Source organism: Accipiter gentilis, chromosome 30 (assembly GCF_929443795.1).
Source record: "Accipiter gentilis chromosome 30, bAccGen1.1, whole genome shotgun sequence".
NCBI lineage: Eukaryota > Metazoa > Chordata > Aves > Accipitriformes > Accipitridae > Astur > Astur gentilis.
Window position 1 is genome coordinate 20,623,734 of NC_064909.1, and position 27,569 is coordinate 20,651,302.

Genomic DNA, 27,569 nt, shown 5'->3' on the forward strand with positions numbered 1-27,569 from the left:
GCTTCTGGGCTTCAGTTCTGCCATGATTAATTGTTTCTAGACTTCTTGCACTTGCACCTGCCCCTGAGATACTTATGCCTGGCCACTGTCTGACAGTTTGGACTAGACCACTAAAAAGTCACACCAGACAAAGCCACACTCTGTTAGATCCCTCTCGTATTTGGCATTCTCTTTTCCCCTTCCCAAGAAAAGCCAGTTATGCACATGACCTCTGGGTCTGCTGTACTTGCTACAGAGGTCAGCGAGAACTAAAAAAGACTCACGAACTTTCTGGTGGGACCACAGGATCATCAGTGTACTAAGTTAGTCTCCAACAGCAGCCAGGAAGGAGTGAGGGGGTGGAAGAGTAGACAAAGGATCAGAACCAAAAAACTCCCAAGAGACAACTCTTCCTACATCTTACCCCTCTTGACCATCAGCAGCACTACAACTTACTTTCTTTACCACTTCATAACTTCAGGGACAGCGTCTTAAAAGGGAACTAGCCACACAAACGCCATCACATTTGGCATGCCAAAACAGCAGATGTCTACTTCACTACAAAAGACAGCACAAGTTACTCAGATACTTTGGCAAATAAATCACTAGAAGTAACAATGCAACAACAGGCAAAACTGTGCTTGCCCCAAGCACCAGCCCGAAACAAGCCCCAAAAAAGACTTGCTTTTGCAACCCAATTTAAGGTCCCATCAAGTTCAACTTTCATATCTCACCAGAATGGGACAAATAGCTGCAGGGGCTGGCAGAGCAACGCTAACCAGCTGCTGTTTAAACAGCCAGCCCTGTGCTGTGTTTTCCCAGAAAGAGACATTACAAGCATGTCCCATTTTCAGCCCTTCTTCAGAGTTCCCACAGCAACAAGTCTGTCCGCCCACGCATAGGTCACACCTCTCCAGCCTTTCAAACTTATCACAGTATCACTCCATCTCTGTCCACAAACTACTAAGATGGGGCTCAGCTGAACCATAGGTCAGAGCCTGCAGCAACTCATCTACTAGGCTTCTTTTGCCTCTTACTGGGCTCCCTCCCAAATCCAGTAACCACCAGGTCAAGCAAAAGGGCTTGCAGCTTCCCGTACAGGAACAAGTCAGCCTGATCCAGCAACCATCAGCTACTTGCCACAGGACTGCTGCAGCCTGGTAGTAACACAGAACAAGGTGACTCATTTCCATATCCCTCCATTAATAAAGACAAGCGCAGAAGGCCAGTGAAAGCAGATGACATTTTTAACATCATCTTCCCCTTCTCTGGTGCTTTTCATTACATATCAAGCAAATCTTGATTATTGCCTTTTCAAAGGTGAGGAAATTGAGCAATAGCGTAAGTTTATGTTTGACTATCACCCAGTGGCAGAAAGAGAGCAAAGCAGCAAAGTCTTCAACCCCAAAGCATGAATCAATCCACTAAATCACACACCTGCTGAAGTAACCCCTTTAGTTCTTCAAGATGCAAAACCTTTTCTTTAAATTGTACAGCCTTTCCTTTGTAGTGGTTGACAGAAAAGCATTCTCTGGATTTACCAAGCAGAGTATCCGTAAACAAAGGAAGTAAACCATTTCCTCTGGAGGTGCCGGAAAGCACCCATGAGCTACTACCATGTTCCAAGATTTTTCTGTCAAAGCCTTCCTCATCCACTATTACTAGATCTTACAGGGGCCTTTTCAGTCCACTTCTGTCTAGAGACACCAACCTTCCGTAAGATTGGTTCTCCATAAAAAACATGCTGAAGAGGATTCCTGAAGCTGGCCCTCTTCCCTCCCACATCTCTCAGGAATGGCCACCTACATAATGAACAGGAGACTTACAGGACCTGGTAATCACGGAGAAAATATGGCAAGTGACCCTTTTTAAACCCGCTGGAACTAGTCTTTAATAACATAGAAAATGCAACTTTCATTCATCATCTGACTACAATGCTATAAAGAAACACAGAAGTCCGTACGTAATGATCAAATTTGATTCCGCATGTTGATTAACAGTTAATTGTAGTGTCTGATGTTGATTACACAGGCTGGAATTGAAGAAACCCAAATGGTATAACTAGATTTCTAGGCATGTTCTGGATGTTGCTGCCTCTACCACAGCACCATGGTATGACATTAGAACATGCAATGTAATCACTCCTAAACAGGAGGTTCTAAAACACAAATAAACACATGCAAGACATCCTTTTCAATCCAAATCATATACAATTAAATTCTATACATTACAAATCCTTCCAGTGTAAGAAGACATACAGTTGCATTAAAGGTGACAGATGATGTCTGTTTAAGACGACTCCAAGCAGGGCTGGGTGTGGAAAAGTAATGGGCTTTCTTTAAGGAGCACATAACCATACAAAGATGCCCCACCATACTCCTCAGATATTAATAATTATGCATGCCAACTCCAAAGCAAGAGCAGTTAAACCAAGGAAGAGGACAGGTACAGCAAGCTGTACATTTCCTTATGGTAACAGAACAGTGCTACTGCACATTAACAGACTTTCACATTTTGTCCTTGGTCACACGCTGCCTCAAGCACATGCTTCCTTCGTACCTCTGGAGTATTACAGGGCAGTGGCACTTTATCATGGATGGACAGTTAAACATGCTGAAGATTAAGTCTGCAAATAAATGGAGACCGGAAGGAGCCCAGGTAAAGATATCCATTGTGCTCATGTGCCTCGCTAACATAAGCTACTGTCACTCCATTGGGATCATGAAAGCTTCTTCTGTAGGATCCCGTCTCACTAAGTTCAACAACAAGGCTATATTTTGGCACAAACTTTGTCACAGTTTCCTGGCTCAGCAGCTAAAAGAAAGAAAAGAAAAAAAGAAAATTAACAACAAGAGATTTTGTTCTCCACAATTAGATCTCAGACACTTATACAGTCAAAGACCATTCCACACTCCTTGGAAGAAGCAGCTAAGGACATAAGCACACATTTTGAGTAAACACTATTACACAGGCTTAACACATTAACATCTGAAAAGCCAACTTTAAAAAAACACCAAAAAACAAAAACCAAAACAAACCAGCAGAAGCATACTCTACTCCAGCACTAGGCTGAAAGGATGTCAATGCAGGAGACATCAGCTTGTTCTGGTGCAGTTGATGCCAAGCAGCAGACATCACGCTCTGCTCCCTGTAGCATCAGTTTGTTAAGGCTCCTGCACTGCACCAGGAGAGACAACAGGTTTTTACAGGGACAGCGCAGTTTGTTTAGCCGGAATGGCACTTCCATCCTGAACACTGCTTGTTGATTTTTTTTTTTTTTTTTGAGAGCAGAAGTATTTTCAAAGTCTTTGTATTGTTTAAAAAGCACCATGCCATTTCTTTAGCATCAGGTATCCCTTACAAAATACATCATTCTTGCTCATCCTCATCTTAAAGGGGGGTGTGACGTAACAACAGGCATATTGAGTCAGAACAAAATGTCACCTAGCAGCATACATAACATACACACTGTCTCCTAGGATGCCTAGGGTAGTCATTAGAACAGGCCAGACTTCCCAAATACTCTCCAGACACCTGGCAATAAGTAGTTTAGGCACTTCGGGTATAAAGGTGAAGTCTTCACATTTCCAAATGTAGATCCTGTGTTGCTGCATGGCTAGGGCAGAGATAGTCTCTTTTTCTTTCCTGAGATCAAGATGGAAGGCAACTTAAGAGATGTGTACCTGCTGCCCAGAGAAGCAAATGTTAGTTCTATTACCTATGAATATATAAGGACTGTTCTACCTGGGGACAACCACAACAATTTTAACCAAAGCACTAAAACAAAAATTTAAAATCTTCCTGCAAAGAGGAAGAAACAGGACAAACAAATATTTATCACTTCCATTCCTATACTAAAGGTGATTTTTTGAAAACTCTTTTCAGCTTTTTTTTTACCTTAAATATCATCCTTTTAATCCATGGTTTTTCAGACAAGAAATCCAACAAAGAAAATCCAGGATTGGGCCGGACAGCCGACATAGCTACCCAATATCCTCCAGAGCTGCTTAACCTGATATTATCTGGAAGACCAGGCATATTCTCAACAAACATATCTGCTCCACCTTTCATCAGCCCAGACACATAATACCTGAAAGTTATAAACAGTAGGATTAGGACACCTTAACTTAAGCAGTCTAAGTCATAAATAAAAGTCCCCAGAAGAATTAATTTAAAAAAATAAAAAGAAGGCGGGGTTTTTTTCCTTATTTTGGTACATGGAAATACAGCATTCCTCTCCCCAGAAAAAGTCAGCTTACTCCACTATGCTCAAGGAGCCCATGATGGAAAGATTATGCAGTCCAGATGTTTAAAGAAAAAATTAAGTTTTGAGGAAGGCCACCTTCTTTGCCATTGGTAACTAGGCATAAATAGAGTGTAGGGTTTCTTTTGTCATTCAGCTCATTTATTTAAACAATCTCTAAACAGAGAGTAATAATTTCAGCAAAGTCATACCCACCTCCTGATTCTAGCCATGGTTGTCTCCTGCACCAGGACAAAGTCTTCCGCAGGAGAGAGCTGGACTCCATTGGGAAACCTCAGTCCCACCATCAAGACTTTCACTTCTTTTGTTACTGTGTCATATTCAAGCAGGCTAAAAAGAAAGCATTATAAATGGTTTTGAGAGAAGACAAATATTTATTCACCTTGGTTTCCTTCTCCAGGCATTCTATCTTCTCTCACATGCACTTCATCTAAGTTAAAAAAGGCAGAATAGCCAGGAAGCATTTGTTTATGAACACAGGAGAATTACTAAGCCACTTGAGACTGGCAGCATTCATGAAGGATTTAGGCTGATTGTAATGCTAACTCCTTCCCTTTTAAAATAGATGTTCCATGTAAGTCCTCTTGAAGGAAGAAGAGGAATCTCATTTATTTTGCTGCAGGTCTCATTAGCAACATCCATACATTCTCTCACCCTCTCCTGGGCATTGCAGTGTTTGCACAGGTAGTTTATAAAGAGAAAAAACTTGAAGACCAAGAAAGTGGTGAAGTTCATTCCTACAGCTGAGCTTACAATAACTTAAATTCTTTGGGGAAGGGATACTTGCCGCCCATCATCTGTGCCTTCCATAATCAAGAATAAGTAGTCTCGTCTTTGCCATTTGCTACTGGAGTCAGTGAAGTAGATTTTCCTCCCATCCTGAGTCACTGTAAGATCATTCACAAATGACAACTTCTGACCTTCAATTAGTGTTTTGGTTGACACAAGCACTTTTGTTTCACCTGGTTACAAAAAGAAAGGGGAGGGGAAAAAAAGACACACAAGACAAGCTTTTGTATGTCCTGCCTTGGAAATGAGTTAAATACTAACATGAAATTAGCAGGCACTTTGCACAGAACAACTCAACACTGAACACGAATGACCAGGAGAAAATACTTTTCAGAAAAACTGACACAGTAGATGATGTTCCCTATTGATGAGTGCCAGACTTTTCAAATCTCTGAAGCTCATATGAAACAAAGAGCAAACTCAGGGCCCAACCTTGTAGAAGGATGCAGGCAACCCAATCACTACTCCCTCTTTCCCCATAAATCTGTAAGAACAAAGAGTAGTACTTTCTAAACATTAAAACATCAGCAGGTTCACTAAACTGCTCTGCCACAGTCAGCTCTGCCACATACTACCAGACAAATTAAGGTCAAATCTCTAAAAATTAACCAAAATCTATTGAAGTCATCTTTGGGCACAGGGCTTGGGTTTGTTGTTTTGGTTGGTTTTGCTGTGACTGAGCTAATATGGCAGCAGTTTGCCATCAAAAAGCAAGACCTTGATCGTACCTTTCCAGAGCCACACAGTCTGAGCCCTTCGGTTACATCTCACCTAGCACAAGGCTAGCCTCCTCCTCCCCACCTGAAGCTAATCTGGACATGTAAACTGTCAGAAAATCAACCCCACATGAAAGCAACTATTGCCTTCTGACAGCACGGCTTCTAGAACCAAGATCTGGCTCAGGGACATACAACAAAGGGCACAATGCAACAGTGCCTCCATCAGCAGGAACAAGCCACTTGATCTTCAGCTGCACCAAAATACATCTTCCTTCGCTTTCTCTAGATTGGGGTTACAGAGAAGTCAAGAGCTCTTCGCTACCACACAGTGAGGTCAAGGCAGAAACAAAAGTACAGCGAACATGACAAAAAGTTTATGTAACAGCATTTTTTTTTCTTCCCCTTATGAAAGCTAAAACAGCTACACAGAGCTTTATTCATGGATCCTGAGGTACCAATTTTGACAACCAAAAGCACATGTCACCAGAAGATAAGCCACTGGTAACGCTGATCCAGACAGAGAGATATAGAGAGGAAGTGATTGCTACAAGAAAATAAATATCAAGTTCTGGTATGGCATATTTCACCAGACAGCTCCAAACCACTTTACAAAGAAGGCAGGCATTGTTTTGCCTGCAGTGCCTGGCAAAACTGCAAATGAAGCCCAGATTTGTCAGAGAACTTCTGAGCAGAAAAGTCATACCTGTACCAGGATTAACTTCATAGAGTCCATAATAAGCATCTGCCACAAAAAGGGTGTTATTTGGCCCCACTCTGATGCCAAGTGGTCTTCCACACGTTGGCTCATCTTCACGGGTTCCTTAAGAAACAATTTTAAGATGGTTTTCCAAATAGAAATAAATACAAGGCTACCTACATAGGTCAAACTGTATCTTAAGAAAACTCTAAGGCCAGCACCACACACATTCATTAAAGAAATGATTCTTACTTTCCTAGGTGTGAGTGAAACAGATATCCCCAAGTTTTCACCAGTCTAGAGATAATCATATAATTTGCCAGGCTTGTAGCTAGTTAATAGCTGCCCCGAGTAGGGCTGAATGTCAGAAAATTGCATTTAAATAAATGCTTCTTCTCAGAAAGAAATCAGTTTTACTGCAGGTTTCCTTTACTTTTCTTTTTAAAATGAAAAATAAAAATACACAAATCTTAGAACTTTCTTTTTCTGGAAAGGTCCAACACTGTCATGAAACTGCCAGTTTCTCAAGACACAGACACTGAAGACTTCTACATAAGGAGGAAGGGTAATACTGCTCATCCAAAGAGTTTCTCTATTTGAGTCCTGAAGAACTAAGAACTTCAGAACATCTGTAGTTTGAAAGATTAGCAAGAGAAAATTCTGGAGAAGGTAGTCAGCTACAGCCTTTTCACTTCCCTCCCCAACTCAAGGAGGGCAAGAGAGAAGTCTAGGCTCCTCACCACCTCTTTGGCCCCAAAGAAATAGGGCAGCATAATCTTCCCGCCTCTCCCAAGCTTTACAAGTCCAATGGAAATAAGTAGTGGAAAGGCGATTCTTCATATCCATCCCAACCCACATTCACGCCTAAGGAGCAGCTGGAAGGCCAGCTTCCTCTCAGCTGGGAGCAGACTTTGTTGGCTGTCAGCACCAAGACTGTCCTACCAGTTAGGCAACCAAGAGAGCGCTTCCAAATCAGTCCAGAGTCTAATCACGTGAACATCCATGTAAAACTACATAGCTAAAATGATGAATGTGTCAATGTGAGCTACATAGACAAAACCAGTTCCTGTCCATAATTTCTGTCTAACTGGCAACCAGCGCAGGGCTGCAGAACCTCATGGAAGCTTCTACATCGTTACCTCAAACAAAACCACCCACAGTTCCAACAAATACCAGCCAGGCTTCTCAGACTGCCAGGCAGTACTGAGATAGCCAACATTAACCGTAGAACTATAGAAACGGTTCTGTTAATAAACAGGCCACTACCAGTTTTTCTCACTCAGTTCCAGAAACCTCATTAAATGAAGCAAATAAGTGGTTCAGAAAGAGGTGTGGAATTCAACAAGAAATAACTGCAGTTTAGCAGTGAGAAAACAGAAATATCATGACCAATGGAAGATCTCCGCTAAAGCAGGTGCAGCCATCACAACCCCCCACTGTACTTACAGAGGAAGGCAAATCAGTACAACAAAATGCAAGGCAAAATTCTGTAGATGGGGAAGGTGATATTTATTTTTTGAAAATTTCGAAATAAGTTGATCTTTCCCACTCACACATTATCTCAGAGTTCATTCACTCACACTTGTTTAGGAGTCCTCAGTTTCTATGGGTGGCCCTTCACCTCAGAATCTTGCTGACTTCAGCTTCCATAAATATTAGGCCAGGTTGCTGCCCATTTTTTTCTTGTTTAGGATACGTGCTTTTTCTAGATGGACTAACAGGAAAAGGAATGTTATTTGTGATGCACTTCAACCTTGTCTTCCTCCCGGTGTTAAGATGCAGGATCTTCTACCAACAAGCCATCCATGCTGCAGCCTTACAAGAGTGCAGGCCTTGTAGTCAGACCTAGAAAACCCGCATTCCTAAATTTTACTGCTGGGAACAGTGTTCTTTGTTATCAAGAGCACCCATTCCCATTCTTTTGGCCCTTTGCTCTGCTGTTCCTTCGAGTGCTTATATACATATTTCCACTCACACTTCATTCATACAAATATATTAATATTTCTGTTATAAATCTCTACAGAGGAAGATATGCACTTGCATGAGCAATCCAGAGAGAATATCAGTTTAATCAACATAAGCCCTGACCCAGACATTTTCAGGTACACTATGTTCAGAGCTGTCACTCACCACAAGGACCATGGCCAATTCTGGCTATTGTTTGTATTTCCCCATCTTCAATTTTGATAATCTTCCCATCAGCTGTCCCAGTAAATAGCACATCTGCAAAAACAACTGGTGTGATTAGCTTGATCACAAAACTGTAGTGGCAAACATCCTTCTATGAGTATGAAGTAGAATACGTGTTTAAGATAGAGTGAAGTAACAGTCATCTTCAGTCATAGGAAAAGAACAAGGAGAGAAGGGGAAAGATGAAGGTAAATAAAAGCATTTGGTTAGATTTCTTCTAACTCAAAAAGAAGAGGAAGGATTTAAGCCTTAGGAGTTGCGAATACAGGATATGAAGCTTTTCATCCCTAAGCGGACCAAATCCTTGGTTAAAGGTGGATGTAACAATTTAATGGCTAGTCATTGGATTGATCCCTCCGGGCAAATTTCTACATCATCATAAGATGCAATCAGGCACTGCACCCATCTTACCACTCTTCAACAACAGACTAACTAGATAAAAGTTCTCATTCTGATACAGTCCACATAGGCTGCTGGACACCTGCCAATGCTCATATTGTACCAGTTCTGGAGAAGAATTACAAAAAACATAGCAAATGAACAACCACCCAAATCAAAAGCATTGCCAAATTACATGTGATAGCATGAGACAGATTCACTAAGTACAAACAACACACAAACTTTTTCATACAACCAAATTAAGTGAAAGACCATTAGATTAGTAGAGCCCATGGCTTGGACTTTTCCATCTCCAATTTAATTTAAGTTTTCTAATTACACTGTTAAAAGGGAATAAAAAGACTTCAGCATTTATTCATACAAAACTTAATTCTTAGGGTGATTATTTCACCCATAGGTCAGTTGTCCCTTGCAGGAAGGTTTCCTTAAAGAGTTTCCAATGAGATTGACAAAACCAGGTAACAGAAAAGAATCAGTGGCTTCAGGTAATCACTTTAGCACATTGTTAACAGAGATAGGTAGAAAAAGCATAATCTGAGGAAGGAATTTACAGTAGTTTGTTGCTGGGTAAAATAATTTTTAAAAATATTTTACTAATTTATTAGACTATATAGCAGAAGGAAAATAAATGATATGGCTACTGAGCACCTCTTATACTGAAGTATGTTTCAGTAAGGGCCTTGCTTGCAACTCCCACACCCTCTCCTTTTCATATTAAAACAGTCAAGGACCCAAGTCAAGGTAGTTTCTAGCCTTACCCCCTTTAGGAGGCACAGGGAACAACAATCCCTGCACAAAGCCAGTTTCCTATTAAGTGGGTGTCATGCCACTACAAGTCTAGCCACCTCATTACAAAACTACTCAGAGGTGGCATAGGTTTGTGATTTCAGGAGAACACATATGCCATAAGATAAGTATAGGATGACGCCTGTAACACATGCAACAGTACTAAAATGTAAATATGTTATTCACCAACTTGAGATTTTTTTCTGTCATATAAGCAAAAATTAACACCACAAGACTCAGCTCCCTCAGAGGCAATGAGCATTAAAAGAGCAGGTAGTACCCTGTAAATATTAATTCCCAGTTAAGAGCTAGCCAAACAAAAAATGGGACCACTTCCTCCAAACATAAGTAGCCCCTGACTACACTGCTGATGGTTCAGTCCTGGAAGACAGAGATTGTTAATCTGGCAACAAGATTTATTTTATACTGGGGAACAAAGAGAAAAGCAGTATATAGCAGCCAGCTTCTGCTGCATAACACAATTATTTTTGTAAAAACCTGCATACTCAAAGGTAATGAACTCTGGAAGTTATTAAAAGCTATATTGCTGAACAAACCCTTATCAGCAGAGCAACATTTAAAGACCCTTCTTTAAAAGCTTATTTTGTCAGTGCTTACCGCCAATATTGACAATGGACTCTGGTCCGACCAGCTGATTTTCCCATAACCGCTCAGCTTTTCGTAACTTGATATTGGGCTCTAGCAAACCCGTCAGGAGGGGAGGTTCCTTCAAACTACAAAACAGAACACAGACCTCATGATCCTTTGCACAAACCTGCAAACACTCTTGAGCAACATACTGGATCAACTCCTGCAAACCTGACCTATGCTTTCTTTTTTGAAATATGCTGTATGTAAAACACAGCTGACAAGCTGAAAAATTGACTCTTGTTCATCAAGGATCATAATTTTCTGGTTCTGCTGATCAGAAAAGCTGCAGTTATGTGTTCCTAAGACAAAGCTGTATAGATTTACCAGATACAAGTCCAACAACACATTCCCAGTTCATCTATCTTACACAAAGGCAAAGGATTTCTGCATTGCCACAACACAAAAGAAAAAATGCTTTCTTACTCAGCTGAATGAGTTTGTACCAGAACATTTTTCCTAAGTAGATATATGCAAATTCCTAAGGAAAAAGGTTTTAAAATTTAAAAGCCTGGCATTTTACAATACACCGAAGTCTGATACTGTATAGCATTTTCATCACAGAAAAAAAAAATTTAAATTACTAAATAGCATACAACTCAGGAAAAAAGTGTTCCAGTAGTTTGAGCATTAGGATACACATGCTTTCGTACCATATTGAAACATATATTCTCCTTTGTGACTTGAATACATTTCCACAGCGCAAGACCAACTCGAAGAACTAAGTTGCACATAAACATAAAGGGTATTGAACTGAAATCTCAAAATGACAAAATAAGGCCCAATTTTGGAAGCCTTTATTCACATAAATAGCCAGGTTCAAGCCAACTGGAGTACCAACCAACTACAGAGATATGGAGAAGGGAAGTACTAAGATGCCTACACAGCTTCAACTGAATGAAGCACTGTGCTTCAAAACCAGCCTTAACTGTGCTGATAAACTCAAACACGTTTCAGCCTTTTCAGTTCTTAAAAACACACACATAAGCCACCTCAGTCTCCATGAATTAAGGATTTCAAGTTATTACTAAGAGCTGCATATATGCCCAGGGTGGTAAGCTCAGTAGGTGATCATTCACAAGAGGATGCTAAAGCTCCCTAGGCCAAGTTTTGAAAGAACTTTTCAATTCTTTTTTTTATTTTTTTTAAATAACTCCTTATATGACCATAAGCAAATGCCTTCCACCTGTAGAATCTTAAAAAGACAAGGTTTGACTCCAAAACTTGCCCAGGTTCACGGGATCCAGGACCTATTTGTCACCAATTACATTGCAACTCTATTGCTCATATGGGGAATATCGTTACAATTTCTAGAGCTTCAGTGACTGGGGGAAAAAAGTCAACTGAAACTGCGAACTATAAAAGCCATGACAATTAAGGAAAACAGGTTCACAACACAAATAATTCAGGAGAGAAAAACACATACTTTTATCTGTCTGGTTACAGACAGCAAACTTTAAGTATATACTACTGCAGTGGCAAAGGCAACTGAACTACTAGCTCCAGTCCACAGAAGATTTACAGCAGAGTTGTCTTCACAATGCTAACACAAATTCATTTTCCATCCCTTCTTCCAAGCATTAGAAAGTTTCAAATGAGGATAATAGGCTTCAGATAAGGAATTAAATTGCTGGGAACTCTGGACAGTCATGTTTGCAAGCAGAAAATCCTCCCTGGGATCAATATTATCCAAAGACAAGCTCATAGAGAAAGAACTTGAAATAAATCAAGAGTTGCAGGAATGTCACATGGAGTTTCACAGATCACATCTGCTTTCTTCTCCCCCCTCTTATTCCTCATTATTTCTAGTGGCTTACAGGAATAACATCATTATTGGCAAATGAGATTTCTATGTGTTCTTTCACTCGAGGAATTGATTCAGACAGCATCTACTTCCTCGAGCTTTTTCAAAACATTTCATAAACATCACACAGAATCATCCTATCTGTTGTACAGACTGGAACCACTTCTAGCAGTGAAGCTAAAAAGCTAATTAAGAATGTACAGCAATACAAGCCAGTGATTTGGGCAGGAAGAATAGTTCTCCCGGTCTTGTAAACAGGGACTTAAAGTAAGAAATGGAAGCATGCAGAATACTGTTACCCTGGACCAGAAGCAGACTAGCACTATATAATAGCAAAAGCATTACAGACATATCCTATCAGCTTTCAGAATTACTGCTCAGTTGCAATGTGTTTCAGGGAATTGGATTTTGTTAAACCCAACTGTCCTGGTTTCAGCTGGGGTAGAGATAATTTTCTTTCTAGTAGCTGCTATAGTGCTATGGTTTGGGTTCAGGACCAGAAGAACATTGATAACACACTGATGTTTTCAGTTGTTGCTAAAGGAGTGTTTATACCGAGTCAAGGACTTTTCAGCTTCTCATGCCCAGCCAGCAAGAAGGTTGGAGGGGCACAAGAATTTGGGAGGGGACACAGCCAGGACTGCTGACCCCCAACTGGCCCAAGGGGTATTCCATACCATGTGACATCATGCCCAGTATATAAACTGGGGGGAATTGGCCCAGGGGGATCACTGCTTGGGAACTAACTGTGCATCGGTCAGCAAGTGGTGAGCAATCGCAATGTGCGTCACTTGTTTTGTATATTCCAATTCTTTTATTATCATTATTGTCATTTTATTATTATTATCATTATTAGTTTCTTCCTTTCTGCTCTATTAAACTGTTCTTATCTCAACCCATGAGTTTTACTTTTTTTTTTTCCCCAATTATCTCCACTATCCCACTGGGTGAGGGGGGAGTGAGTGAGCAGCTGTGTGGTGCTTAGCTGCTGGCTGGCTGGGGTTAAACCATGACACCAACCACAGTAGAAAGCATTTCGTTATGATTTGCAACGAGGCAGCTTACGTCTAATAGCCTACCAGCAAGACTTGTAAGTGCTACCCTACCACATTAACAGTTTCTTTCAACTCTAAGAGATATTTACAGTGTTGTTCCTTTTCATTAAGGAATTATCAAGTTGATCATAAATATTTAGCAGACTGAGCATTTTCACTTACTTCAAAATGCCAGGAGCACTAAACAACCCGACTCCACCCTATGCTATCAGTCAAAGCATTTCACACACAACTTCTCCCAACACAGGTCACATCTTCTCATGTAGTTGATTCACTATTACACTACACAGTTGACACAGACCTCGATTCAGATGTTTATCAATTCAGACAGGGCAGAAATCACCTAGCTGCGTTGCTTTATGAGCTCTGCATTTAAATATAACATCACCATATGGTTGTGCTGGTATAAAGCACCAAATCAACCCAGAGAGGTTATCCATTTCAATTTCCATCCTCAGATAAACAGTCTTTCATTGACAGAACTATAATAGCAGGGCTACAGCTTGGTCCTTAGTGAAAATGCAGTTCTTGTCTCACAGAAGGAAGAATGTAAGAAATCACAAGCTCCACTGACAGCTTGGACAGCAGAAAATCATTTTCTAGATTAACGATCAAAGAAAGTAATTCAGCTCCTTCAACGATCAGTAGTGACACACAACTGCACAAGATGGCTCAAGAAACAGACTGGGTATGCAGAGGAAGCCATGGCAATGGATAATACTGCAATCACTCCCCAATTTCTTAATCCAGTTAGAACCACTTTACATGGCTGACTCTTCTTTGCTGAAAAAAGCCCAAAACTAAACCAAGAGAACATATAGGAGAATTTACACTTCAATAACATTTATTTCAAAACAAGCAACAATCTACCTTATAGGCTGAGGGTCTATAGGACAATCCAGTAGAACAGTTACTCCGAGCAGGGGCACAGTTAGAGATGCAGCCAAAGTCAAGAAGGTAACACGGAACACCTTGCTGCTGTAAGTACTGCAAAAACCAGACAAGAAATAGGATTAACATGCTAAGCTGTTTTAAGATACAATAGTCTTTAAAAATTCTTTAACAGCCTATCTTCTTCACAAAAGGAACCAGAAATACTTTTGCCCAACCACCATCCTGAATGACCTTTAAGGTCCATTTTGAACTTGTTAGGATAAAAGAAAGGGATATTTATCCAGTCTCAGCATACTGGCATCATATGAGGCAGAGTATTATCATGTACAGGTTTCATGCATGCTACAAGTTACAGCTGACTATATAAAAAACAAAACAAACAAAACCACCAAGAAATGGGGGAGAAGTGCTGTTGTTTGGTTGGTTGTTTTTTGGTTTCTTTTTTTTTTTCACCTTGATCTTCAGTTTTGGCAGTAGTTTCCATCCCAGCACAAACTGGATTAAAAGTTCAACTAAAACAACAAACATTAGAGGAAGTTAAATGAATGCTTGCTTAACTTAGTGAACATTGGTTTGAAACTCAAGCCCCAGCACACAAAAATTAAATATCTGCCATTTACCCATCAAAACACACCCAAAAAAAAGTAAAAACTTTTCTTCCACAGGAGAAAAACAGGTTTTGTTCTCAACAAGTTTAGAGGCATCAATCAGGCACTTACAAAGGAAAGCATAGAGCCACACTCAACAAATCCTAGCCTGGAACTACAAAGCAGCTCCCACAATTTTAGCTACTCTGAACCATTCATTGGCACAGCCAGCCAGTCTCCTTGTAGTATCAGTTAAATAAAGGCAAACAGCGCCTGATGGTTATGCATTAATCCTTGGACCACTTCCACTGTTTTGTCCTTCGTTAGCCATTCATCGAGACAGTAGGAAATATGAACTACTGCCCAGAGCACAAATTTCACAACTGGGGAGCTAACAACATGTGCTTGCAGTACCAATATCAGCATCAAGGTAACCTTTGGGATTATCTGCTGGAACAGCAAGGACAGAACTAGGATTTCATCACTGCTTGCAAGCACAATGTACAGAAGTTGCAATATTCATAATCCATTACAGCTCTTTCTTGACAGCACAACTGCTGCCAGCAGACGTAGGTGGTTAGGATGGAGGCCTGCCCCAGGTTCCCCAGCTCTGCACAGTACCCAACGGGCCATCACAAGCCACCGCACAGATCACCAGGCTATGCCGAGGTGACTGCTACAAGTGTGCTGACAGCCTGCCATGACAAAAGGTGCTGCTGCTGCTAGTCCAAAGCCACAGACAGTTCAGCCTGCTCCAAGAAGCGTTTTTAGCACTGCTGCTGTTGGTCACCAAATTTTCCCCAGCTCCCCCAAGGCACTCACCACCTCAGCCTACTTCCTTTCCACCAGCACGCCCAAGTATTCCTACTCTCAGATATATTAAAAAATAAATATTATTTCTCACGCTCAAGACCGGCGCATTCCCATCATGGACTTCAGCAGTGTTACAGCACTAAGCCCGTCTCCATCTGAGCTGGACCAGGCTGCGAAACCGCTTCAAAGAAGCTTTCTCATCTGCACTAACTTCTTCATACTTCCCAAGAGTCAGACTGCCCTAAAATTGATTAGAAGAATTCAGCGCTTCCTGCTCTACCAGTAGATGTCTTGAGGAAGCAACAAACTCCCAGCCTGTTTCCCCTTGGGTTTGGGATCAAGAGCAGGTGGTAGAGACACGAGGTGATCCCCAAGTTTACACAAAGACTTCAGCTGTCAGCCTTGTCTTTCCACTGTCCTTCAAAAGATGAAGGCTCAATACTATAAGATTAAAAGTATTGTCAGCAGACACCTCAGCATCTTTGTGACGGCTGAGAACAGCTCACACAGAAGAAAGGGGATAAAGATGAATGGGAACTCATCTGCCGAAGCCAACTTAATTAAAGCTCCTGAAAGCATGATTTAAGTAAAGGTCATATTTCTGATCCTCATCCAAACTTGCAAGGAACTGACAATAAAGGAAAAAGGCAGGAAGAACGAGGTGACAAACAAACTCACACTTCAAGCTGGCAAACTGCAAGACCTATTTTAGACGCTGCTAAAACCACAAGAATTTAAATAAATCCCCAAAACTTAAAAAAAAAAAATTAAAATGTCAGCTGCTCTGAATCCTTATAAAAGCAAACGAACAAAACATACCTGATACAGAATACTAACAACTGTAAGTTACTGACTGGTCACTGGAAAGAATCACAGAAGTAATGGTTCACCAAGACTGATAAGCAAAACAGAAATCCTTAGCTAACTGTGTCTCTGATAATTAACCCTACACAACTTACCAGGACTCCAGCTATAACAACAGCAATTTAGTTGTCACTAAGAACTAAAAAGAGAAGCCCTTGCACCAGCTTTTGGAAGACAGTAGGCTGGCGAGACAATACTATGGGTCACCATAGTCAGGGGTCCAGGCTGCCTCATCCTCGGCAGAGGAACTACTGGGGGGCCAGAGGGGAAAACAAATGTCATCAAGAGTTTCTGCCACAGCTCCCAGCCAGAAAAAGGGCAGCCTCCAGAATTTCCTCCACTGGTTTCATGCAGGACAGACTCATGAGAACAGGACCTGTGGATACTCTGGATCATTACTGGAGCGCTACAAATTCAACTGATTTGAGCAAAGCTACCAAGGGAGGCTGAAGCCAGGAAGAGCAGTCTCTCAAGCTGAGAGATGCTGATACTCTCCTTCAAAAAACAGGGGTTACGCATGCAAGCCACCATACACAGTCTTTCATTCTGATGACGCTGAAGGGCAGAGATAAGAATCTGCAAGGTACTCAAATTGGAAGAGACATAATAGATGGTGAACCAAAGCATTACAAGTCATCAACCACTCTATTCCGTGGAAGGCAAACACCACCACTTTCTTATTGCAGCTACTACCCTCAGTTACAGTGCAGCTAATTTTTTATAAATTCCTAAACAGAAAATTGTAAATGGAATCTTCTTTAACTTAGCCACAAACAAATGGACTGTTTATATGGTTATTCTACCTCAGACAAATATACACTTGTCTTTAAACTGCAGATTACTCTTTCAACTATTGCCAAATACAAACAGACTAACCAGAGTTATATAGGAGTTAATCACACCCACAATAAATCTGCGCACACCACAATGGGATAATTGTTCTTTCTTGATTAGCAAAAGATAAACTGTACTTAAAACAGACCCACTGAAAAAAAAAAAAAAAACCAGCCACAAAAAGCCACAAATAAATTTTTTGTGGTTAAAAGCTCTTCCTGCAGCTCAGCAGAAGCAGGTGTGCAGGCCCTGCCCCGAACCCTTCCCCGCAGAAGCACTGGGGAGGGAAGGCAGCCGCTGCCAAACCGGGGTGCTGGGAGGTCGGGAGGGGGGGGACCCACAGGCTGAGACCCACGGGTGCCCCAGCATCCACCCGCACCCCCAGCCAAGAGAGGGGAACGGAGGCCTCGCTCCCCACGCCCGCGGCGGCCTCCTCAGCCCCTTCCACCCCCCTCTCGCCCAGGACAACCTCTCCCAGGGCACTCTGACCCGGCCCAGCCCTCCCTCACCCGGGTCAGGCCGGGTCGGTGGAGCCTCCTCCCTCCTCCCAGCATACCTCCCAGCCGGATTTCCCTCAGGTCGGGCCTAATCCCCCCCCATACAGCCCCAGGTCAAGCGGGACCCCCAACCCCCTCGCTACGAACCCTCAGGTTCTCCAAGAGCCGGGCTTCTTCCCTCAGGTCAAGCCGAGGCCCAGCCCGGGCCCTCAGCCCCCCCGCCCGGCCTTCCTCTCCCCTCAGAGTAGGCCTAGCCCCACAGCCAACGGTCACGGCTAGGCCTCTCTTCCCTCCCCGTCTAAGGGGACCGCTCCGAGGCCCCACCTGCCCTCTTTAGCCTCCTGCGCCGGGCTATCCTCGGTGATGACCTGCGGGCGGAACGGCCGGCGTTGCCGCAACCCCTCCGCCTCATTCATCCTGCCGCCGCCGCTCACCGGCGCTCCCGGTCCCGCCCTTTCCACACATCCCCATGGAACCGCCCCCCCGTGGCTCCGCCCCAATGGCTCCTCCCCTACTGACCCTAGGCCACGCCCCCGCTCTCCCTTCAGGCGGGCGCCGCCGCCGCCGCAACGGGCGCTCCCGGCCCCGCCCTCTTCAAGTATCCCCCCCATGGAACCGCCCCCCTGTGGCTCCGCCCCCACGGGCCCCAGGCCACGCCCCCGCTCTCCCCTCAGGCGGCAGCCCCCCCCCCCCGCCCCCGGAGGTGAAGGGCGTCCCGGTCCTTCGGCCACCGCTGGGTTTATCTTCCCATCCCCGCCGCTACGGGGATCTCGGCGAGATCCACTTCTGTCTTCTGGGAGGCTTGGGGGTCCCGTGGGTAGGGCCGGTGCTGCTATCGTCCCTCCCCCGGGCGCGGCTTGGGCACGGAGAGCCCGAGCTGCAGGGCCCGCAAGATGGCGCCAGGAAACCGCGAGGGAGGGGGAGGTTGGGAAATGGTCTCCGGTGGGACGGGAGAGCGGAGGGCCGGCGGGGACCTCTGGGGGGCGGAAAGCAAATCCCTCGCTGGCTCCCGGAGCCGGTTACGGGGGTGTGAGCTGGCGGAGCAGCCGGACGCCCGTTGATGTCTTTTACGTCCCCCTCAACAACTCGTGTGCCCACGGGGTGAGTTAACCCAGATGCGAGGGGTGACACCCGCTTTTTTCAGCTCCCAGAACATCAGCTTTGCTCCTCTCTCGGTCTTTTGGGTAACACAACGTGCTGAGATCTTTCTGGTTTCTTTCCCTTGCTCAGGAGTAGCGGTGTTACGGGAAGGACCCTGCGTGCCAGCAGCGAGATCAGACCCACCACTTCGTTAACGCTGCAAAACTTGGCGTTTATCAAGTGCAGCTGAACAGACAAGGGCTGGAACAGGGGACCGCCCCAACTGCGTGCTGCCAAGGAATGGGAAAAGCTGTTTGGCATCACGCCTAGTAGCAAAATGTGGGTCTTCCACAGAAAGGGGCTGCAGCCAGGAAAGGGAGGCGCGGGATGGCTTTTCTCTCTGTTCGGGTTGAACTCGGGCAACAGGCCCAGCAGCTGCAACAGAGCTTAGCAGCACTGTTCCCGAAGGCACCCGCTTTCCTGAACAACCATCTCACCCAAGAACCTTGTGAGTAACATTCCATAACCTCTCTTCCCAACTCCTGGGGGTGCAGAAGGCTGAGGCACAGAGGAATAAAACGGCATCCCCAAGGTTCAACTGGTAGAAAAAAAAATAAAATTGAGTCTTCTGCATGCCAGGTGCAGGATGAGCACTAAAACGCACTGGGTTTCCACTCTCCCAGCTTCAACAGACCAAAAAGCCAAAGTAAGCTTTGTCACTGCAGACACAGGGAGTGCAGGCAGATACACACCAGCCACAGAGGAATATAGAAGCAAGAGTGAAAAAGCTGCTGTGGCAGATCATTCGTTACCAATGTTTGCATAGCCGTGATCATTTCCACCCCAAAAGATGGTTACGTCCCCAAATCCTTCTGGGACAAAGCAGGGCTAGGCTCACTGCCATGAAAAACATGCTGCACCTCTAGGCTCAGCCAGAAGACAATTTCTGGTCCAGAATTGTCTTGTTTTCAAGCTCAGAAAGAATCGCCTGTTCCAGCTTAGTTTAAAAACAGAAACTTGTTGCCGAAATCAGTTTCTGTGGCTTTAACTGGCCACAGAAACAGCCCCTGAATATAATTGTGTTAGGCTGGAAAACAGTCTTCATTTTACGAATAAATTTTCAGTAAATAAATCAGGGCAGCTGCAGTAGAGAAACACAAAGTGAGGAGATGGGCACCTGCCTTTCTACCTGGCCCTTTCCGTAACTTGTCAGAGACATTTGCCAGAAGGTTGCAAGAGCTAAGAGTGGCATTGGAAGCTTTCCAGAAGCAGCTGCTTGAGGCAACAGAAGTGGCTAACGAGGATATTCAGTGTCCAGCCCTGCATTACAACTATAGTGTTATCCGTGTGGTACGCAGAGAGTGAATCACAATCTTCCTCACTTCTCAACGGACAAGGCACCCTGCAGAGGATGTGTTCCTGGCACTTAGAAAAAGATCCAAGGCACCTGGAAACAAATTTCTTTTCATCTGCTCGGCTCTGGGACAGCTACACGGTCACGTTCTACACAATACTGTCTCTCATGTCGTCCCCCCATCCCATTTTCACTCCTTTTCTACTTGTGCATGCTGTGCACAAGACAAGATTAGTAGCTGAACTGTCCATATAAACTAATAGTCATTAATTGTTCCCACCAATTGTTCTCTGTTTACATCACACAAGAAAATGAGTGTAGAGCAGTGGAGCCTTGGGATTTACATGACACATGCAGCTTACTGACATGCAAATGCTAGTTCTTCAACTTTTTGAGTTGTTTTGCAGTGGCAGTTTTCTGGCCATAACTGATTTCCTGTGAGCTACTGTTTAGAGAAAAGCAGCAAAGTAAAACAGCAATTTGGACCACAAGATGACTCATCCTGATATCGAACTGTTTTGCCTTTCTTTGGTCTGTGCTGCCAGACTAAAGTAATCAGGACAGGCAGAAGCAAGTCCAATGAACTGAAAAAGTCCCAGACCCTTTAGGGGATGGAGGGCTGGACACCTATGATGCAAAGCCAACCCATCACACAGAGAAAGATATTTCCTTTAATGAAAATATGAATACAGAGATCATTGAAGAAACTGGTTTTGGTCAAGGACAATAAATGTGTTTAAAGCATGATTACAAGGAAACATAATAATGATTAAAGGCTTAACATTAGACCGTACAACACGCATCTCTAGAAAGATGGACTTTCCCTTTCTAAAATTAAAAAAATTGTCTGTCTCCCCAGTGGGGGAAAAGGCACCATGACTGTGTCTCACTGGCAAAACTGAGTGGGGAAAAAAAGCAAGCACATTTGCCCTTTGCAACAAACTGCAACAGGTGAAATTGACTCTGGATCTCTTTCAATGAAGCTACAAAGGTGATCTGGCAAATAACCCACACATTACTCACGGACACACAAAAATTTAGAAGAATTCAACACTTCTGCTTTTCTAAATGAAACAATTACCCCCAAGTTTGTCCCACGATCCTACCCTAAAGTATTCCATACATCATTACCTCTTTCACTGATTAGTGAAGATCAGCTCTTAAGACTGCATGGGGTCTTTTGCAAGCTACCTCCTTTCTAGCATTTCAAGAACTGAGGACATCAGTGCCAGTTCTGCAAGTTGAACCCCTTCCCAAACCACAAGCCTGGTGGGGGGGGCAAGGCTGCTGCGTGCAAAGAGGAAAGCACTGTTGCCACGCACCAGTGCTGATGTTCGCGACATCCGGGGAATAACAAAAATGCAAAGCTCGACTTAAGGCTTGCACTGAAGATGCAACTGCTGCAGTTAGCAGAGATCATGGGGAAAAAGAAAAAAGGGGGACTTCTCTGGCTGGAAAATTTAATCTGTTTGGCAAAGCTTTCTATGAGTAGCCTACCTGGTGAAGTACAGTATTCTTCTTTTTGTAAGAAGTACCAATTCCAAGCCCTGCCTTGATCTGTTTCTACCAGCCTCAGGGTCCTATTAGATGAACTGAGCATGGGATGTTAGCTCCAAGAGCTGATGCTGGTATACTTGGAGAAGTCCAGTTTTACCAGGAGAGGTGGGGGCTGAGGCTGCCCAGCAGGAGCTGTGTCCACTGCAGAACACCACGTGGGCGGCACATCAGCACCACGTGCTCTCTCTGAATACCCCAAGGGAGCCTCTAAGCAGATGGACATCCCAAGGACCACAGCTCAGCTGTGGAAGTGTGCAAGGAAGAGAGCAACCATCCGCGGTACTGGGTGGCAGGCATGTGGCACTCTAGTCTTGCAAATGCTGGTGACATGATTTTAGCAAAGGTGCTTGTAAGGCTTCAGAAGTTCATGGTATGAAGCCTGTTTGTAACTACAGTCTGCCCACACCATAGCTGGCATGGCTCAGATTTATTGGGGTGCTGCAGCTACCTGGTCAGTCTGTAACCTCCCTGGCAGGCATGGTCCCCAAGCCCACAAAAGTTGAGACAATAAGGATACAGGTGAGGGAGTGCACCTATCTCCCATTTTCCCTGAGCAGAGGAACTGTATGGCAAATGTCTCAATGCACCAAAGCACATTGCTCCTCACATAGCTAGTCTTCATGAGGCAGTTCAGATGAATTAGACCACGTGTCTATGACCACTGCATCACACCTTAACAAGGAAATTTCATGTCAAGAGGACAAGGAAATTCTTTATCCATAATATAGGAAATGCTTTCTTGATTAAAAGAAAAGCATATAATCTTGTTCAAAAGTCATTTTTCTTCCTCCACACTGTATTTCAGACTGCGTGGAAACAACTTGTTTAAACAAGGGACTCTACTTCTTTTGTCACAAGCACTAACTCCTGGCTACTTCCCACCTGAAAATCAGTTAAGGAAGTTGTTTTTTTTTTTCCTTTTGCAACGGCAATAGAGGATATATGTAGTGGCTGTCTCCTAAAATATTAACATCCTGTCAACTCTATCAAACCTTCCGATCTTCAACTTCCCACAAAGTCCACAGGGTGTCTATTTACCTTAAGCAAAAATGGATTGCAGTCAGAAGGATGGGAATTTTAATGAAGGATGCTATTCCCTACTGTATTACCCAGTCCCTAGAGATATTTAAAATAAATTTAAAAAAAACAACAAAAAAACAGCAAATGCAGCTAGTGTACTCAGAGGAACTATGGCATCTAAGACAACACACCTGTCCTGGGGAACACATCGTACTGCAAGTAGCCTGCTTCCCCGATTGGTACCAGAATCTCTGCTGGCCAAAAGACTCGCCACCCCTCTACCAGTCCTAGAGGATCACCTAGCCGTTTTCTTCCTGCCTTTCCTGCCTCCAGTTAGGTGCACAGATTGTCTTCCCAGTACACAGTTCCACTGGAAAAGATAGTTAAATTCAGTTAAATTAATTCAAGTTTAATTCAGCAATAAGTCACCCCTGTAAAACTAGGGCAAAAATTGGCCAATTACTCTGGGGTTTGGCAGGCCAAAACACACAGCTCCGTGAAACTAAGCAGACTGTCCTCTGAGAAAGACAGAGGCAGGACTGCAAGGTTTGATGGAATGACACCAGCCACAGCACCGGAATGGTGGTTAGCAGTCACTTGGCTTAGGCAGGTTAAGATGGAGAAGCTCTGCCTGAGCCCTTGTGGCACACACTCCCAGGATCAGCACTGCGCACGCTACACTGGCGTATACCTTGAGCTTTTGCACCCAGGGAGAGGGCAGGAGTCCTCTACCAGGCCTTCCTGGCATGCTCTGTGGCCCCTTCAACCACTCTGAACCCCTTAGCCAGCTTAACCGAAATTTAGCAGTGGCAGAAGTCTCAAAGGCATTCAGCACCTACAGGTTTTTCCATGACCTTCAGTGGTGTAGTAGAGGACAGGAGACCTGCTAGCAAACTCTTCTGAACAGCCCAAATATAAGGAGTGCTTCAATCAAAATGTGTTTGTGATAAAACGAGTCCAGAAATAAAACACTGACTATATTAGTTGCAATTCTGAAAGTATATGAAAGACAAAGGCTATTGTTCCCTGCTATTCTAAGGTTGCTGGACTGGAATGCTACCATCACTTTCCAGAAGGCATCTAAGAGACACTTCCTTCTTCTTTGCGGATTGTGCAATTTGCAGGTATGCACCTAGTACTTAACTCTTTGGAAGATCAGCACGGCAGAAGGCACAGACATACCAGCGATAAGCTTTAAGTCATAACTTTTGACAGGAGAACCAACCTACCTCCAAACTGGGTGCCTGTCTTTGTTGGAGCAAACAAAATTACAGGCCATTCAGCAGTGGGCTAAAACAACCATTCCCTGGTCAGAAATCACACAGTGCAGCAAGTCACAACAAACCCTCCAGCACATCTCTCTCAGCTTCAAACTCTCTTGAGTGCTTCAGGATTTTGTTTCCCAATGCTTCTCTGACAGACAGCAAGCAAACATCGTCCCTTATTATAGCAACTTCAAGAAATGAAGGCACCTACACAAATCACCAACTGGCAACAAAGATCTACCAGCTGTAGATCCTAATATCACTCCTAATATATAGAAGTGAACCACAATGGACAACATTGATCTAGTTGTCATCACCGATGAGGAAGAGGACAGTTACTTTAAAGATCCAGTTGGTGATTCAGTTTCTCAAGGCAGAATAAAAACATGTGGGACCAGACCCCTCCTGCAAAAGGCAATGCATCGAGGACATGTAGGAAGTCCAGCGGTAGGGTTTGTGGCTCAGTTTTGCAGCTGGAAGTGCTAGTCCTGGGTTGCCTGCATGGGACATGAAGGGACACAGGCAAGTCGCAGGACATACATATAGTGGTAGGAACAAATCCTTATGAAGAAAGGCAAAGGAGGTATTAGAACAACTGGGTAAACACAAGAAAGAATTATCAGACTAGCCACGTCTTTCTCATTTCTCTAATAACACATGTGAGACATCGACTTGCATACCCAGCACTGCTGAAAAGGCACCACAGTTGCAGTAAAATACAACTACTTGAAACTCAGGTATCCAAACTGAAGGAAAAATGGAAGAAGTGTATTCCAGGGCTTCTTTTAAAACAGCAAAAGTATTGTATAAAAGCATTTCCCTGTACAGTAACATTAAAATGAGAAACATTAATGCCTGCATCTTGCTTCAGCTAGTATTAAATTTCACCATAGCAAATGGAAACCATCAACGGCTGCTCTACAACAGCCTTAGAAGCAATGAAAGGGAGCTCACTGACTGTGCAAAACTGCAGATTGCTCCTAGCTCTGTGCATCTCAAAATATGTTGTGGAGCGGAAAATCTTGTTCCCCTAGAAGGGAACAGAGTTTTTAAAAAAACACCAAGAGAGAACTATGTTGTTTGCAACATTCCACATTTCCAGAGGAGAGAGATCCCAGAGCTGCCTGTTATGAGGAACTCTTCTCCTTGTATTTCTGGTAAGCATCCAATATCTCCTTGACAACACTTGGATCATCAAGTGTGGTGACATCTCCCATGTTGCTTGATTGTTCAGTGACTACTTTCCTCAGCAGCCTTCTCATGATCTTCCCTGATCGGGTTTTAGGAAGACGTTTCACTACCTGCACAGAAGGAAAAGACACACCTATATTAGAACCTGGGTCCTGCTGGAAACCACAAGGAAATTTGCCTGAACTGTCCTAAGCCTGGCATACTATCTCATGGTCACAGCTCCTGTGAGGATCCTGGGAAATACTAGACCTTTGAGCATAATAGTTTATGTCCAAGGAAAGAAGTGTCACTAGCATCAATTCCTTGTGCTATATTTTATTCTTATTTAAGTGGACTTTGTTCCCCATTTATGCATTGCTGTGTATCTCCAGGCTGTGTGCTGCAGGACACACAGCTCTTTGGAGAATCAGATCCTCAATAAGCTGTCAACTATTGAGCTGGAAAGCTAGTTACTCTTGAAAAATCAGGCACTGATGATGACACAGATCTCAATGCATTACCAGAACAGACATACTCCCCTTTACAGGGCAGGAATATAAAGCACACAATACTGCACACCAGTTACAGGGTCTCCTACTCAAGGGATAACACCTGTCTGCTTATGTTTCTCTTTGCCTGATTATATCTGTCAGCCTACACGCCTTCCTTCATAATCAGAAGAATGTTAAATGTCTTGGCTACACTTCCTGCAAAGGACTTAGCAGCAGATTCAAAAGCTTCAGCGTAAACTTCAGCCTGGTTGAGTTCTCAGGCACTGAACAGACAATAGCAGGTCTCATTTTGCTACAGTATCAGGCCAGCAGGCTACAAAACTCCAAAGCATTAACTAACATGCAAGGAAGGAGTTGTTGGACTTCCCTGCAGGACTAGCCCCAAACACAGGGAAACAGAGGTGTTTCCTTGCAAACCTGCAAGTTCTGGAAGCTACTGCAATCCACTGAAGATGTCCTGGGCTGTTCCAAGTTGAATGAGCCACCCTTGCCTGCTCCTGTTGTATTCTGTAACCCGTGTCTTGGTGTCCACCTTCCAAGCACGTGGCTAAAGCAGAGTCCCTCAAAGAAGTGGTCTGGTCACTGCCTCCAAGCAGAGAGTGGAATGGATACAGGAGAGCCTTGGGGGGCAGCTAAGGGGCAGCTTTGTGCACTCTCCCCAAACACACAAAGGGAGCTGCTGAAAAGTGAGGAGAGTTGAAAGAAAGCCTGGAGTTCATCAGCATTCCAGGTTCAGGCTGAACAGCTGTCAGTTATTCAACAGAAACAGCCAGTTCTTTGAGATTTGGGGTTGATGCTAATTACCAAAGCAAAATACCTGGGCAGTGGAAAGTGTCAGTCTGCCTTTCAGTGACACCGAAGATTGTAGCATCTGTCTACGGTTTGGTGGGGTTTTATCTGATCCATTGCACAAGGCCACAGAGAGCAGTGCTACATTGCTTCAGCAAGGGGTTAGCTGAGGGCAAGAGCTGTATGGAGCAGTAATGCTGTTGCATGGTGAACAGGGACATCAAGTGCATCTTGAGGCACAGGGTAGGTCTGGGGTTCCCCTCTGCCAGAGCTCTTGCCAAACATGGTGCTCTCAACACGCTGTGCATCCCATTTAAAGGGTTGTTCAGCACTTGGCCCAAATAGAGAAGCCTCAGGGTAGCTCTAAAACACGCTCTGTAACAGCCCCACTGAGAAGCTGCTCTGCAGGCTGGAGTAGCTGTAATATCCCAGCCACCCTCTGGGTCACTGCTGATCCTCAGGCATGGAGAAGGAGCACATGCACACCACTGCACCTGCCCTCCCCTACCTAGAGATCCCTCCAGCTAATTCTGTTTTCCTGCTTCTTTGTCCTGCTGGAGAGGGACAACAGCAGCACTCTAGGCAGGAAGGTGAGGCTTGCTCAATGTGACCATTCCTGCTCCTGGCACCAGTTACAGTCTCCCACTTACCAGAATGTGGTCAGGCACAGCGTATTTTGCTATCTTGGAAGCCACTATGGTTCTGAGCTCTTCTTTGACACGGTCTATATGAGCTGTCTGCTCCTTTAGCACTATGAAAGCAAAGGCACCTGGAAGACAAATGAGCAGAAGCCACATACCTCATATTAGATCCTGGCCAGAAAGACCAGGGATGCTCATTCAAATGCTAAGGCAGGTTTCAAATCATTCCTATGCGCAATCTAGGGACTGCTAAGAATCCTGTTTACAAACGGGAGTCAGACTCCAGTCCTGAAATGATGGCCCAGCCTTGTCTTGGCATCTATGGACCAGACTGATCTCAGTGACAATGACAACTCAACATA

General features: G+C 43.9%; 2 protein-coding genes across 12 annotated transcripts in view; both read right to left on the reverse strand.

The window, feature by feature from the left end:
- Nucleotides 1-1,943: 1,943 nt before the first annotated feature.
- APMAP (adipocyte plasma membrane associated protein) lies at nucleotides 1,944-18,307 on the reverse strand. 6 transcript variants are annotated; one of them, XR_007510153.1, is made up of 10 exons: nucleotides 14,614-18,118; nucleotides 14,201-14,317; nucleotides 10,442-10,557; nucleotides 8,579-8,671; nucleotides 6,455-6,571; nucleotides 5,031-5,205; nucleotides 4,439-4,573; nucleotides 3,877-4,069; nucleotides 3,445-3,624; nucleotides 2,704-2,793 (listed from the first exon to the last, which is right to left on the reverse strand). XR_007510153.1 is itself a non-coding variant. In XM_049834034.1 (10 exons), exons 1-9 carry the CDS (start codon nucleotides 14,706-14,708, stop codon nucleotides 3,559-3,561), a joined length of 1,107 nt encoding a protein of 368 aa, XP_049689991.1. In that variant the 5' UTR covers nucleotides 14,709-18,118; the 3' UTR covers nucleotides 2,704-2,793; nucleotides 3,514-3,558. The 6 variants fall into 6 exon arrangements, 5 of the variants coding, with proteins under 5 accessions (XP_049689990.1, XP_049689989.1, XP_049689991.1 ...); XM_049834034.1 differs by having other exon boundaries at nucleotides 3,514-3,624; XM_049834033.1 differs by lacking the exons at nucleotides 3,445-3,624; nucleotides 14,614-18,118 and adding an exon at nucleotides 18,144-18,307 and having other exon boundaries at nucleotides 1,944-2,793.
- A 2,599-nt stretch (nucleotides 18,308-20,906) lies between these two features.
- The window catches only part of ACSS1 (acyl-CoA synthetase short chain family member 1), a 38,211-nt gene continuing 31,548 nt past the window's right edge, over nucleotides 20,907-27,569 (reverse strand). For all 6 annotated transcript variants that reach the window (XM_049834026.1, XM_049834025.1, XM_049834027.1 and 3 more), the window contains 2 exons: nucleotides 27,217-27,335; nucleotides 20,907-25,396 (listed from right to left, as the gene is read on the reverse strand). In XM_049834026.1, the coding sequence (XP_049689983.1) occupies nucleotides 25,223-25,396; nucleotides 27,217-27,335 (293 nt within the window). In that variant the 3' untranslated portion in view covers nucleotides 20,907-25,222. The remainder of the gene's footprint in view (nucleotides 25,397-27,216; nucleotides 27,336-27,569) is intronic.

Bases quoted from the DNA above. Each gene is read 5' to 3' on its own strand.
- APMAP (XM_049834032.1), bottom strand. From the start codon at position 14,708: ATGGAAACTACTGCCAAAACTGAAGATCAAGGTGAAAAAAAAAAAGAA. The intron at 14,318-14,613 runs GTGGTTTTGTTT...TGGTTTTTGCAG, and splicing joins CACTTCTCCCCCATTTCTTG to TACTTACAGCAGCAAGGTGT. The intron at 10,558-14,200 runs GTAGATTGTTGC...TCTGTTTTGTAG, and splicing joins ATAGACCCTCAGCCTATAAG to TTTGAAGGAACCTCCCCTCC.